The 15347-nt window shown below is 44.7% G+C and overlaps 1 protein-coding gene across 4 annotated transcripts in view; it reads right to left on the bottom strand.

Annotated features, from left to right (window-relative positions):
• tet3 (tet methylcytosine dioxygenase 3) overlaps positions 1 to 15347 on the bottom strand; it is a 33807-nt gene that overhangs the window by 9537 nt on the left and 8923 nt on the right. For 3 of the 4 annotated variants that reach the window (XM_037097874.1, XM_037097875.1, XM_037097876.1), the window contains 4 exons: positions 7633 to 10537; positions 4799 to 4889; positions 1661 to 1754; positions 323 to 531 (listed from right to left, as the gene is read on the bottom strand). In XM_037097874.1, the coding sequence (XP_036953769.1) occupies positions 323 to 531; positions 1661 to 1754; positions 4799 to 4889; positions 7633 to 10537 (3299 nt within the window). Of the gene's footprint in view, positions 1 to 322; positions 532 to 1660; positions 1755 to 4798; positions 4890 to 7632; positions 10538 to 13623; positions 15342 to 15347 lie in introns of those variants that run through there. The other variant, XM_037097877.1, reaches the window with a different exon arrangement.

The following is a 15347-nucleotide window of genomic DNA, read 5'->3' on the forward strand; positions in this document are numbered from 1 at the left end:
GAGTACTTTTCAGTGTCACACATTGCTCTCATGAGCACCAATTCGGCTATGGACCACAAACTGATAAAGGTTATGGCCACTAAACATTTTTAGCACACTTTCATTGGTCTTATAGGTGTTCCCGAAAGTTCTGATGAACATGGCTTGGGATAAAATTGTCTAGCACATGCTTCAAAAGAGATCCTCCTTCATAAACAAAGTACAGGACATACAGCGAAGACCCAGCAATGCAATGTAATGCTGACAACCTGCCAAAAAGACATATTCACAAACTTGTGAATGTTAGATAACCAGTGTCAAAGTGTACCCATCAGCTACTTACTCATCATTGAGGCCGCAGCGTCGGCTGGTGGGGTTGCCATATTTGGTGAGGCTGTCAGTGAGCTCGTGGTACAGCGCGTCAGCCAGAGCCCTCGGGACACCTTCCCAGGCCATAATCAGGATGATGATGACAGCGTTGGCACAGTGATGACCAGCACGCTCACGAACCAGACACAGGAGCTTCTCCTTCTCGCTGCCACGGCGGATTACCTGACGGGAAACAGAGCTTTTTTTAGGTTTGACTCATCTAAGGGGGGCAGGTGAACACCCTGGGACTTTACCAGCTACACCTTCGCTAAGTATTATTTAATACAGGATTACACACTTACAAATTAAATGTCAAATGAACCATAAAATGCTGAAGAACCTACTGTTGTTTTATTCTGTCAACTTTTGTACCTACAAAGCAGTCGGCTTTAGAGAAACAAGACTCAGTGAGAAACAGTGGTAGTTGGATGGTAAAGCTGCATACTGTGAGGATATTTGATACCTGTGCTAAAGTCTGACCTGCTGCGGTGTCTGGACACCAGTCCTGGATGTGCTTGTGATGCTATATGTTGGACAGTCAATCCACATTACACATACTCATGTATATTTTCTATGCAGACAAGAGAATTTTGTACTATAAAATATACTAATTGACAGAGAATATAAATGTCCCATGTTTCACTTCTCTTAGCCTCTATATTGAATTTCTCACTTGAACTGTTTTTTCTTCCAGGACAGTCTTTTAATATGTGCAAACCTGCTCCCTTTCACTTTTATTATCTTTTTCTCACTAATCACACTTTCTCTACATGCCCTGCTTCTCTGTCTCCGGCACACACTCTCACTCAGTAGGATGGCTGATTTGAATCCATAAACTCATTAGCAGGATGTGTCAGGGGTGACACAGGAGAGGAGGCTGGGCAGTTGTTACAGAGTGAGACCTCCTACTGACTTTCTCACTGTGGTGACAAACAAGGCTAGGTGTCTCCACAGGACCCCTCATTACACACACACACACACACACACATGCACACACACACACACACACACACACACACACACACACACACACACACACACACACACACACACACACACACACACACACACACACTGTAAATCAGTTGTTGAGTGGCTGTCATTGTCAGGTGTAACCAAAGTCCAAAGGCACCTCCAACTCTTGTTTTCTCTCTCATTATAACAAACTCTGACTGACATGTTGACAGATTGTCAAAAAAGTTAGAAAAAGGGAAAAACGGGAGACCTAGACAACTGCAGTCACCTTAACTCAAAGTTATGTATTGTAACACTCTCTCCAAACTTCAAGCAGATGTGATGTAATGCCACTTACCCACTTAGCAATAGGACATCCTCGAGAGCTCTTCCCCTCTCTGCCTGTATACACCACCTTCTCAATCCGGATGGCATCCCCCTTCTCTCCATACCTACGCAAGGGAAGAGACAATTTATTATAAATATTATCATATTAATATTTTTTATTTGAATGTTCATGTTCACTTCAGCAGTTGTAGTTTGGAGCCATTCTGGCTTCTCTTCAGATCAGATAACCCTGATGCCTGACTCTAGGACTCTGCATTTGCATTTGAATACACCAAAAAGACTATATCTAATGGCCAGTTGACTGCTGATATGGATGTGTGCTCTATGCCTGTCCCCCTTATGCTCAAGACAGTTCAGGTCCGAGACAGAAACTCGAAAAGAAAAGTGTGAAATTACTGATTTACTGAGTCAGACAACTCTGCGGATTTAGACTGTTGGTATATGCTTGCCATCAGGCGCACATTCCAGGCTATGTTCTTCTCCCTTCTACTATTTATGTATTACTGTTTCCAAAATCCTTGTCACTATAGGAAACATCCTCAAAGCTAGCAAGAACCTGGCTGAAAACATCAAGTTACACTCTAGCCCAGCCGCTAATGGTAAGAACCTAAACAAACTCCACTATTCTGCATCATGGGCTTAGCACTGCCTAAGATGGCACAAAGTAGTACTGCAAAGTCCAAAGAAGCTAGAGTGTTTGTTTTCCCTATACCATACTGATAATTGGTGCAGCTAGACCTTTCTCTAGCGCTGACAGAGCAGTGTGGAGCTCTACACGAATAGCTCAGATTTAACATGCTTTGTTGTTCAAATGGGTGCTCAAAATGTCAGCTAGTGCCAAAGCTGCTGTGCTGCAAAAAATATGGGTTATACATGGCTACTTACTAACCTCAGCAGCTGTTAACTGCTGTTTTGGTGTATCTCAACTACTAGAAATGACACAATCCTGTTGGTCAGAGCTTCATTTCATTTTGTTATAAAGAGTGTTTTTCCCTGTGTTGCTCTGAATGTATTATTTCCTCTGTATCTACAGAAGTCTGTGGGAGTGGTTGCATATGTCAACAATGACAAAAGACAGGCCAACATCAGCAGCACTGGCTGGTGAGAAGTGTTCACAAGTCACTGCTGAGATTCACACAAGTACGCCACTGTAAACCAGAACCCACTGGCCTCGACATAATGCCAGCAAAAGGACTGCTTTTGGTGGTGTTTCTGTGCTGTGTCCACATGTGCATGCACAGACTTATTTTGTGTACACACATTTCTATTTGTTTTGTGAATTGGTGTGTATGTGCTATGAATACCTGCCTGGTCACTGGACTGTTGGGGTGATGATTTGATAGTAATTATAATGGTGCATGTGTGTGTATCATGTGTGTGTATGCAGGCCTGAAGCTGAAACTGGGAGATGCACGGGAGGAGAGTGGGGTCAGAGGCTGAGTTGGGGTGGGGATAGGCCATCAGAACTTGTCAGATGTCTGTTCATGATTCATATCAGTTCTCCAGCCTGCGTGATACCAACCATTGTGAAACCTTCAGCCCTGAGATCTAATCCCAGATCTGGTGTGACAGCAAACACAAGGGGCTCCTGCTGAATGGGAATCACCCTGAGGTGGCTGAGAGGGTGGGACGAGGGTAGGCTCTATCACCACAGGGGTGGCCTGCTAGGGTCAGGGGTGGGTCAAAGGTCAGCTAGGGAAACTGGGGTCTTACTTATTATGTCATCTTTCAAACAACAAAAAGTGTTCTCTGGCCGAACATCCCCCCCTCACTCAACCTGTGCTCCACAGGGAATAATGACTCATTGGTCCTTTAGAAATCCAGCCTCTCAGTGAACAGCAGCTGAATGTTTGCCTCAGTTTAATGTTCAGTACTTTAAATAGGAAGCATAACACAATGAGGCATCCGGTTGTAGAAGAACACTACACAAAGTGCTCAGTGTTTTGCATTCTAGGATTACTAATAACAGATCCCCCAAGACAATGTTAGCATGTGTTAGTCGAGCTATGAACTCTTCATTAATCCTTAACAACAGCTGCTCACCTGTCATCAGTGGTATATTTTAGTATATTGTCAACATAATAAGTCAATAAGCTAATATAAATGACCACCTGGGGTGCTTTCTGGTGATTCCTCTGGTGTTGAAGAGTTGTGCTGGTAATGCGGGGGGGTTACAGATCCAGGCTATCCTGGAGCAGCTAACAATGCTGCCAAGCAGTGTTAAGCATTATGGCCCTTGAGGCTAAAGTTAGCTAGCATATAACTGTTAGCAGAAACTTGAGATTTCTCCTCCTGTTCTCGCAGGGAAATTGGAAACCTCTGTTGACTGCATCTTGCCACTCATCCAGACTCACTCAACCTTCTGCAACAAATTACTACATCAAGTTGTTGCACCACGCTAATCTCCATTTTGTTTACATATGCTTCCCCATGAAATCACATAAGAGAGATCATGTGAGGTGGTGAATTGCTCATTCTGGTATGATAACCTAGACAAATCCTGTAAATATCAAATTGCTATGGTCTTTTTATTACCAATTCTGCTGACACATTGCAGACAAAGTAACAGCAGCCTATTGCATTGGTTTGTTGAGGATGTCCACTTAGTACTGTGTATGTGACACTGATTAGGTTGTCATTTCACTTTTAATGTGACTGCAAGATTATTTGTTTAAGGTTTCAGAAAGTGCTAATTCAGCCTTAATAAATACTAGAGGATTGCTACATAATATGAATAACTAAAGCCAACATTTGTGTACAAAAATACACCATTTTACCTTTCTCCTTCTTTACTCCCTTCCCTCAGTCTTTCTTTCTCTCTTATCTCTGTCTCATTCTGCCTGTGATCTGGTTTACATCCTTCCTCCTCCCTCATTCCCCTCATTCTCAGCCATCATCTGCTGCTACTCATGTGCTTTTTGCTCTGCTTCTGATATGCTGATGTTGCTGATACTTCCTGTTCCTCCTACTGGATTCTGGGTCATGGATTCCCTGAGGACAAATGTGAGGAGGAGCGAGGGTGGAGAGAAGGGAGGAGGATGAGGAGGAGGGGGAGGAGGAGGGGGAGGCAGAGAAAGCAAAGCATGTAGGAAGAAGAGAAAGAGAGAGGAGATTAATAGAGAGGAGAGAAGAAGAAGGAAAGGCTTACCTCCTCTCCATCAGGTCTCGTATGGAAGCTACAGTAGGTCCAGATCCCAGGTGATTGTAGTAGGGCCCTTCATCCTTTTCCACAATTTGTTCTAGAAACAGAGAGAGTAGAAGGTGAGGAAACAAATAACTGGGGACAATATAAATTCCACAAATAAATGTCTAAATGGTGATGATAATGTATTCATTCTCTTACGTAACTTATATTATTCATAACAGTAACTGTAATATATGAATTAATACCACACTTATACTACTTTATAATTCTTTTTCAGCTTCCTTGTTTTACACTCAGAGAGGAAGTGCATCAAAGTTTGACTGTTTTGGTTGCTTGTTTTTAATGAAATTGAAATTGACACATAAGAGAGGAACAGGAACCATCACTGCTTATCATGTACTGGTGAATATTTGGTGAAAAAAAATGTCTTCTGAATTTGTAGAACAAGAATACCAGAGATCATGATATTTTATTTTCCTGTTCTTACATTTACATCATTTTTTGGACAATATTATCAGAAGCATCAGCAAAGTCTACATACTATATGGGATTTGAAAATGTTTTTGACCCTTATATTGTTTAAATGAATAATTTCTTGGCTTAAAGCAAGAGGGTGTTCATCTTATTAAACTGAATCAATGTCTCATTCAAGTTGATAATATTTAACATTAAGCCCCTTAACTTCAGTCACAAATGAAGCCCTGTCAGCATTTAATCGCATCTCAGTTATTGAAGTGTTGGTTAAAAGTTAAATGCAGGTGTTTGAGGTATTTTTGTACATCCTCTTTGTAGCTGAGGCCAAGTCATCTATGAAAAGCGTGAGAAAGCACAGCTGATTGCAACATCCAGTTAACACAAACACACATGAACCTACATAGCCCCTGACACACACACACACACACACACACACACACACACACACACACACACACACACACACACACACACACACACACACACACACAGCTGTGACCATAGGGTGTGGTGTGTGTGCGTGGAGACACTCTGTGAAGCAGAAGCTTTTTGAGGCACTGATGAATGACTCAGTTTGTGTTGGTGTTCAGAGGGAGTAAGGGTGTGTCTGTGTGTGCTTTGTGTATATCTGTGTTTATGTTGTGTATGTGTGTGTACGTGTGTGTGAGAGATTTGACCATCATCCCACACATTGTCTGTGGTTCCAAACCACGTCCTGTGACTTCAGTACTTATCTTTGTATGTTGCACTGTTGTTGAATGTATTCAACCTTCAATGTTACACCCTAATTAACTTTGTATCCCTAGCTGTGCAACCACTATGTGTTTTATCAAAAAAACTGTATGTACACTACACTTCTTCTGCAGCAGATAATCGAAGACAACGTAACATTAGCTCAAATCTCTAAATATAAAAGCTCTACACAATCAGTTGATTATCTGAAATGTTGACATACACTTGATGCTGTGTGTCTCTGGTTCAGAGATAATATGAGGTCACATTCCCTTGGTGGTGCAGGGAGGCACCAGGGCGTGGCTCATCACAGGAAGTGGAGGAGGACAAACTAAATTTTTGCATGGAAATTGGTTGTGTGTTTGTTCACATCAAGACTGTATAATGTATCTGTGTGTGTTGAAGGCAAATCTCATTCCAGCAGAGTGTTATGCTCCAGGGAGTTGTCAGGGCAGTGGGTAACCAAGGTTTACCATCAAGACCTGTTGTCTGATGACCTTTACTATAGTCACAGCACACAGCTAGGAAGTGTCTCCCTGCAGCTGCTCTCACCCTGCTGAGCACCCTCTTCAATGTTTAGGGACAGCAAGGGTCAATTTACTTAGTCTTTAGTCACTTCAAAGCCTTACAATGAGCTCTGAATAACTTCAAGAACATGGTGGTTATTTTTTGACAGCTTTTCTGAGAACAAAATCTTTCATTATTCAGTTAATGTACCGAGTTAATGATCTGTTACCCACAGCTGCTGCAGCAGTAAAATTTTGATTTACCAGGAATTGACGACTTCCTGAACAGACAGGCTGGTTATTTTTTAATAATAAAGACTCAACCTTTTACGCTAGAGTAATGTGTGTATCAAACGTTAAATCAACCTAAACTAACTTTATCCAACTGTTATGTATCATCCTATCTATTTCAAGTATGTAGCTTATAATATGATAAATAGATTTCTACTGTAAGACCGCCTACTCTGTTGTAAACAAATAACCTGAGCAGGGTAGTACCCAAACTATAGGACTGAACCCATTTCTGTCTAACAAAGGCTCTGTTCTGCTTGCCTGCCAGACCCAAACCCACACAAAAGGCTCCTTCTGCCACCGCTGCTATTGTTCCTGCCCACTGCCTTTAGTGCTTCACACTGTCGCAGTCTGGATGGTCGCAGGCACACACCCTGGCAACACATACATTCTTAGACACACTCGACAAGCATCAGACAGAGAAGCAGAAGCATAGTGGGAATGAAAGAGCTAATAGTGGACTGGTGGATTTCAAAAGGTAGAGTAAAGCACCAACAGTGACAGCATTATAGGTTCATTCATGTTTTGCTCAATATGTAGAGCAACACATCTCAGATCTCAGAATCTCAGATTCAGAAAATGTTTCCCAAAAGAGTCTTCCCTGCAAAATATTCATGTTCCCTTACTGCTTTATGGCTCCTTTTAGTATCTATCTAATCAATCATATTTACTGTACTTGGACACTTGGTTAAATTAATCTCCACTTGTGTGGAGTCTGTAATATTTGTTATAACACTGAATACTTGTTTGAAAAGTTCTGATGCAGTTGATGAACAGAAACCTCACCCCCCTGCATTCACATAAACATAAACAGGCACCAGCACACTGACTTACCCACACAGGTGCAAACAGGGAACTCTGCCTGTAGATCCTTGGAAGGAGTGTCAAGCAAGGTCTTGGTAGGGCTTTCCAGGTAGCGCAGAGGAGACTCTAGGAAGCCTCTGAGAGATGGAGACGAAGGTAGACTTTCCTTAGTGGGCGTGTCCTCTTCGGAATAGCACGTAGTGGAAAGTATTGCTATATCACCCGAGGTTTCAATCTTCATGCGTTTCGGCAGCGGAGAGCCTGGCATGCTGAACTTATCCTCTGATACATTAGGCTGCTGCTTTTCCAGAATAGCCTCCTGATGAAGAGCGACTTCACCCTGCCCCTCCATTGGGCTTTTTGTGGATGTCTGATTCAAGGTGACTTCACTTTGGGTCCCTGACTCATCTTTATTGACCTCCATCTCCTGATCGCTTGGATGAGGTTTGGAGCTGGCTTTAGTGGTGGCAATTGAGGGATCTGACTGGGATTTGGATGATGTGGGACTTAGGTCTTGAGGACTGGTCTGAGACAGATTCTCCAGCTGAGGGCCTGTAGCTTTTTCATCCATTGGCTGGGTAGCAGGCCCCTCAGTGTCCCCAAATTCAGCCTCAAACTGGCGGATAAGTTCTTCGTACTTTGGGTCTATGTTGATAAGCCCTGGTAATTGTGAGGTGCTAGATGGAGATGTGGAGGTCAGAGGTGTAGTGGTGCTGGTATTACTGGAGGCCAGGCTGCCTGCTCGCTCTGACTTAGCATGGTCTACCGGGGCCACAGGTGGGGGCAGAGCACCTATGAGGGCTGGAGTGTTTTCTGACAAAGCAGAAACAATGGAAGAGGGGTTGGAAATGGATACCTGAGATTGGGCTGGGGCAGGGAGGCCTGCAGCAGCAGCCTGAGTGGGGTTACTGTGGAGGGGCAGAGGGGGGAAAGAACCTGGTTGCAGGCTGGTCAGGGCCGGGGCTCTGTCCATCATGAGGACTGGTGGTTTTTGTATGGTGATTTGAGTCTGAGGCAGGAAGGTTGGCATGGAGGCTTTCTGCTTGGTCTTCTTGATGACTATCTGTTTGGGCTTGGGCAGGGGAGGGACCGAAAGCATCCCACTCATAGCTTTTATGACAGGAGACCCTTGGCTGCTTTTTTTCTTTTTGGGCTCCTTGGGTTCCTGTTTGTTGGCTAGTGACAAACTGTCTGCCTCTATCTGCGGCCACCATTTTTTCAAGTTTTGGCAAGCCAGAGGTGCATGAGGGCCTGGTACTCCAAAGCCAGGGGAGTGGTTAGAGAAGAGGTTCCTCTTGTAGTGAAGGTGCTGTTGCAGAGCTGCCTGAGTGGAGTGACTGATGGCTGCTTGGCCAGGAGACAGGGGAGAGCCAGGGTAGTGCTGACCCTGCGGCTGACAGTTAGCCATGCCATAATGTCCCATGGAGGCAGTGTGATGGTAGTGCTCACCAGAGTCTGGCTCTTGCTTTATCCTGGCCAATGCTGGGTTGTCTAGGGCTTGGACACCTCCATTCTGGCTCATTCTGAACTGCTGTGTGACTGGAAGCTTGAAAGGAGCATTGCTGAACTTGCCACTGGTATCACCAAGCAGCTGTTTGAGCTCTGACATAGGGTCTGAGCTACTGTGAGGTGCTGCGGCATAGTGAGACTGGGCTTCAGACTTCATACACATCCATGGATTTTTCTGTTCAGAGCCTCGGCCTGAGCCCTGCTGCCACTGCTGGGGAGTAGGGCTGAAGCCTGGATGTTTTCCCTGACCTGGGAAGGGAGAGGTAGAGGATGGAAGAGGGGTAGCATGGGGTGGCTGGCCCTGGGATTGGGGCCTGTGGTGCTCAAAGGATAACAGGGCCTGCTGGCTGGTGTGTAGTCCTGGAGGGACGGATTGAGAGCGTGAAGAGGATGAGTTTGTGCCAGGAGAGGACACAATCAAGCTAGTGCCATTTAGGGGTTGAGATGGGAGGTTTTGTATATGTTGTTGGTGATGGAGGTTACTGTTGTAAGGGCCTTGACCTGGAGTGCCAGCAGCTTGCGGACCAGTACCAGATAACTGGGTGAGGGCTTCTATGGCGATGGCTGTCTGAAGACTGACGTTCTTTTCCTTGGCTATGGAGAGCACCTGGGGAGAGCAGGGAATTGGGGGCTTGGAGCAGGGCACTTGGTCTAAATGAGTTCCATCTTGCTGCTGGGGGTATGAAGTAGACACTCGATGGCCACCATTCACTTGGGAGTAGGGTTGAGGGTGATGCTGCAAATGTGGTTGCTGTAGGTGAGACTGTAAGTGTTGGGGAGTATCAGCCATCTTGCAGGAACCTTGATCCTCACTTGTTGCCAACTTAATTTTCTTCTCCAGCCACTCAAGGTAATCTGGACAGTCAGGGCCATCACAGTTGCAGTTGGGGGGCTTGTGTCCATGTTTGGCTTGGCTCAGTGCTGACTGTAGGGTATTCAGGTCTTCTGGAGGTTGGCAGCTGCCCTCAGGAGCCCCTGCAGAGAGTCTGGTCTGAGCACCCTCAGAGCCCATCTCCTGGGTGAACTTCTCATACAGCTGCGCTGTGTTGGGCTGCACTAGACAAGATGAGGAGGAGGAAGGAGGCAAAGTGCCAGCAATAGCAGAAAAAGCCACCAGATTGTGGGCGTCCTCCATGTCTGCGTGGTGGACAGGTTCACCAGGCTTTGTACCATGGCTGCTGTTCCAACACAGTTGCTGTTGTTGGGTGTCATTGACCTTGCCATGCCCTGCCACCCACTGCCTTGGAGGCATGCTTCCTGCCCTCTGCTGCTCTGTTTCCATAGATGTCTCATCATTATTAGGGTAGCGATTTACCCCATTGGCCAGTTCCAGGCTCAGTGCGCCTTCCTGGAGGCGGTCATGTGACCCAATTTCCATCTGGCCTCCACTTCTGGGGCCATGCACTGAAGTGACTTCTCGAACAGTCTGAAAGACAAACACAGCGTAAGGGTTAAAAAGGTCATAAGATTCCAATGAATCCAGGGCTGATTTTCAAAACAACAACAAATACTTTACAGTAGGTAAGATTTTTTATTAACCCTGTGTTGCCCATTTGTTCCATAATCACTGCAACTGACGAAAATAAATTGGTATTTTTAACCAATTTGACAGAATGAAAAATAACAAATGTCAGAATAATATCCAGCTCCATTCCTTTCTTCCAACCTCTTCTCCAGGTTTTCCCTCACACATCTCACACATATAGAACACACAGTGCTGCAGGGTCAGGTCAGTAGGGCTAAGGAAAACTGAATTAACTATTGCTTCAGTGGAATGATTTCACAACAGGCAGGTCACAAGTCATGTGACATAATCTCACTGTTGTTTACAAATGGGCATTTTGCTCCAGATCAGTTAAGCTAAGTTAAAACATATCAGTTATGCTTTTTTGAGACATTATTTGGGGCCAGAGGTGTGCACACTGAGGGGTGAAAAAAAACAGTCCACAAAATGACTGATATCAAAAACATCCACTTTTAAGACATATTGTTCATATATATGCAATTTATCAAAAACCACAACACCTGTTCTTTTATAGAGAAGATGTATCAACTGAGTAAATCTATACATCTTAGTTAGTTTCAAAATGCCAATAAATACAGAGAAAATTACTTTTACCAGCAAAACTAGATATTTCCTACATTTCTCATTTATGGAGAAATCATCACAAACCTAAGACATTTTCATCCAAAACAAGCCCCTAAATGACAAACATAAATCAATTTACAGACAGGACCTCAATACAAAGCCAACTGAACATTAAGCCCAACCACCTCCTCTAAAATATTATGTACCATTGGCTGGAAAAGTAGCTGTATCTGTATTTTAGACTGACTGTTGTCATGGATCCTCATTGTTTGAACTGCAGTATTCCTTGTGGTGAGTATACCTCAGTGTACAACACAAGAAGAAAATCACAAAATGTATAAGTATTTTTAAGAAACAGTCACAACTCGCAAACAAAATGGCTGTTGTCATATCAGTTGGTTTAAAGTAGTTCTCAGACCTTTGGTAACAATAATCAGGAGCTGATCAGTGTAGCCACACATCTCACTTCCTCTCTAAGTTGAAATTGGGACAGTTACCACATTAGTAGTCACACTCAAAACTGCAAACACATCATATGGACATTTTTCAAAGCACTATGTTTATTTTAGTCAGTCTGAAGTACCAGGGGTTGAATTTGAACTCAATAGTGTAAAAAGTGTGTGGAGGATGAAGAAGTAACTATCTTGAAATGTTAAAGCTTGCTTTGGTGCCCCAATTTACTCGAATCCTTGAAAGTTACTTGCAAACGGCACTCAGCTCAGGATAGATGTTGATCAAATGAGTCTAGAGAGGAACAGCAAACAAAGTTAATCTAAGGACAGATTCAGAAATCATTGACAGAGTTCATTTTGTGGCTGAAGAATGTATTACAACATATCTAATAGCCCTCACGAGACAAACCAATGGCAGACTGTTTTTCATAAATACATTTTTTTGTGCTAGTACGGTAGACAGATTCCAACACACTGCATTACTAACCTTTCTAGTGTCAAAGCCTGTGTATATTATAAACAGACAAGATACACTAAACACCTACTGGTTGCTCCATACTAAAGTAGCCCTGACTGTAAGGAAACTTCCATTCACCAAAGTTCTGAAGACACAATAAAAACTGAACTAAGACAGAGGAATGTAGATACAAATTATTCACACAGACACACAAACTAACCTCGATCTGGCTGATGGTCTCACAGCCCAACATTAATGTGAACTAGTTCCTGATTCAGAGCATTCAAATGAGAAAGGAAATGGCTTGTGTTTCTAGATCCATCAGTGTATGACAGTAAGTGTGAGCCTGATGTCCAGCAGCTTCCCCATCATTTGAATATTATTAAAATGAGCCTTTGAAGTGGCTAATTACTGGACAGGCAGTATGCTCAGGTCTTTTGAATTCCACCTTCTGCGCCGGGTGTCTGTTGGGGGTCCCAGGGGGTGGCGGTGGTATTGGTGAGTGTTGTTGTGGGGTTAGGGGGAGGGGGAGTGCTGTGAACAGCCGGCATGCAATACGTGAGAGGCCCCATGTCTGCACTATCAGTGGCATCAGACGGGAAAGAGGAAGGGGGGGTGGGGGGGAGAGCTGTGCGCGGCAGTTATGAGAACTGCAGTCTGTTGAAACAGAGTGACTGCAATGCTGCACAACATCCCACAATCAAATACTATCAGTCACAATGACACTCTCTTTTCCTCTTTTTCTCACAGTTAAAGGCACTGCCAGGAGAGAAAAAAAAAAAAAATATGTCACATGGGTTTAAAGCACCTCAAGTTGTAAACTAATAACTTGACTCAGCTTTGCTGGTGCAGGTAACAAGTGCCATACTGCATACAAAATTAAATGTTTCTGGACCCTCACATGTTTTGTGCTTTTTTAGCTTGGCTGTATGCTGGTCCAGGATGGAAATGCTGGGCTGACACCTGCACCTATCTGGATGCCTTAGACTGTGCAGACCACGTGCGCTGACAAATATTTACACTGGGACAGAGCCTACTCTCTTGCCAGAAGTCTATCTCCGTCTTCTCTCTACCTGTGTCAGTTTATTTCCCACACAAACAAACACACATTTGTAGAAGCCTGACAACGAAAAAGTGGATCAAAAATCATCAACACACTGAACTGGCTCAGATGTTTCAGAACCTGGTAACCAGACACTTGAGTCTAGGAGCCCTTTAAAGAAAACAGCAAAGTGAGGGCTATTTATCAATGACACTGCAGAAACTAAAAAACTAGAGGGAGGAGACAAAGCATTTAAAGTCACTAGTGGTGGTGGTGAGGGGGTTAAGTTGAGCTTGTGAGTAGACAGCTGAACCTAAATCCCAGATACACAACACCCTCCCCATCCTCCCTCTTGTCCTCCTCCTTCTGCCCCCACCCCTTCCTTTGCTGCTGTGCCGAGCAGGAACATGAAGCAGAGATCCTGACAATATGAAGCCGGCTGAGAGCTCAAGGACCAGCGACGCATACTTACATGGTCTTAGTCTTCCAGACGGAGCTGCTGGTCAGAGAGCAGAAAGCAGAAGAGGAGACAGAGAGGAGCATGAGACTTGTTTGCCGGCACAGCAGCCCTCCAAGCAAACCGGCCTTGTTGGATTGTAGTCCTCTTTATTCCGTCCAGTCCGTGCGGTGCACAGACAGAGCGAGCGGTGAAATACACATGCATGCGCTCACACACGTACGCACAGCCAGCCACACACGCACAACACACCTCCCCCCAGCACACACGTTTCTCATTCTCTTGCCTCTTCTTATGGCCGACGCTTTCTGTTCTCTCCTTTTTCCTTTCTCATTATCTCTGTCTGCTCCTCCCTTCCCTTTTTCAATATCCTCTTTCTTTCTCTCAGCTACACATGCAGTCGGCCTCTCTTCGCAGCCCCCACCTTCCCCCTTCTCTCTCTCTCTCTCTCTCTCGCTCTCTCTCTCTCTCTCCCTCCCTCCATTCCCCTCCCTCTCATGCAGCCTCTCCCTCCATCTCCTCTCCTCTCTCTCTTCAGTGTGTGCTGCGCGAGAGGCCATTATCTGAGCCAGAGCGGGCACGTACGATGGAATGGAGGAGTGTGCAGTGAGCAGAAACAGAGAGAGCTGTGGGGGATAGTCGCTAGTACTGGCAGCCAAGGAAACAGCACAGTGCAGCAGAGTTCTTACCAATGAGAAAACCTCTCCCTGTCGCTATCCACGCCCTTCAACACCACTTATTCTACTGCACTAGATAATGTGACATATAAGGCTATGTTGTGTATTTTGTTTATCCACAAAAGCCCAGTATTGGCAATTTCGGCTTTGACAGAGCTTTGGAGCGCAGAGGCGAAACCAGCGGCTGCTAAGCGAATACACAATCTCAACTCACAACGGCACCAACAGGAAAAAGAAAAAGGAGCAAAGAAAAGCATCGCTATGTTGCTTGTTAACGCTTCCTGCAAATGGTATGTTTTTTCTTACAGAGATTTTGATCCATGTTTAGGCATCAAGATTCGACTCAGCCCTGTGCCAACGGAGAAGACACCAATAATGGTTCTTCGATCTGCATTTTCTTCCTCATCTACTGTCACATCGATGACCCATTCCTTGCCTGATGCAGAAAGGTTCCGCCTTAAACTTGTGGCTGATAAAAGGTCCTCCAGCAAGGCTGCATGTTTAGGAAACAGAAAGGTTGGTCGATGAAGAGGGAGCTGGCTTGCTGGCGATCTTGCTGGCCCTTCCTCCAACATCCAAAGGAGACAGATGAGGTGGAAGGTTTCTGACGTCCTGAGACTATGGGTCATCATCATCACTACATAATGTCAACTCACTCTTCTACAAGGGGAAAGAAAATAGAAGAATGATGGCGACATGAATTTAGCAGAGGTATGGGAGCGAGATAACTACGCTGGGCGATGGAGAGGGAACAGCAGATGACACTTCGACATCAGCAAACAAGAGCAGCAGGATGATGAGACAAGACAAGCGACAACAAAAGGGAAGTCTGTGGAGAAAACAGTTCAAATAAAGAGAGTCGCTCTCAGATATTCATGTGACTGATTCTGTAACGGGAGGGAAGATGACGAGGAGGAAGGAGAGGGCACAAACAGAAAGAGGACCGGCAGGTTGTTGCCAAATGAAAACAGCAACCGCAAGTAATCACCCCATTACAGTTTGTTAAGGACACAAGACTTCTGTCCTCTCCCGTCTGCCAGCGTACGATAACGTCCTCTTGTT

The sequence above is a fragment of the Acanthopagrus latus genome, chromosome 5 (genome assembly GCF_904848185.1).
Source record: "Acanthopagrus latus isolate v.2019 chromosome 5, fAcaLat1.1, whole genome shotgun sequence".
Lineage (NCBI taxonomy): Eukaryota > Metazoa > Chordata > Actinopteri > Spariformes > Sparidae > Acanthopagrus > Acanthopagrus latus.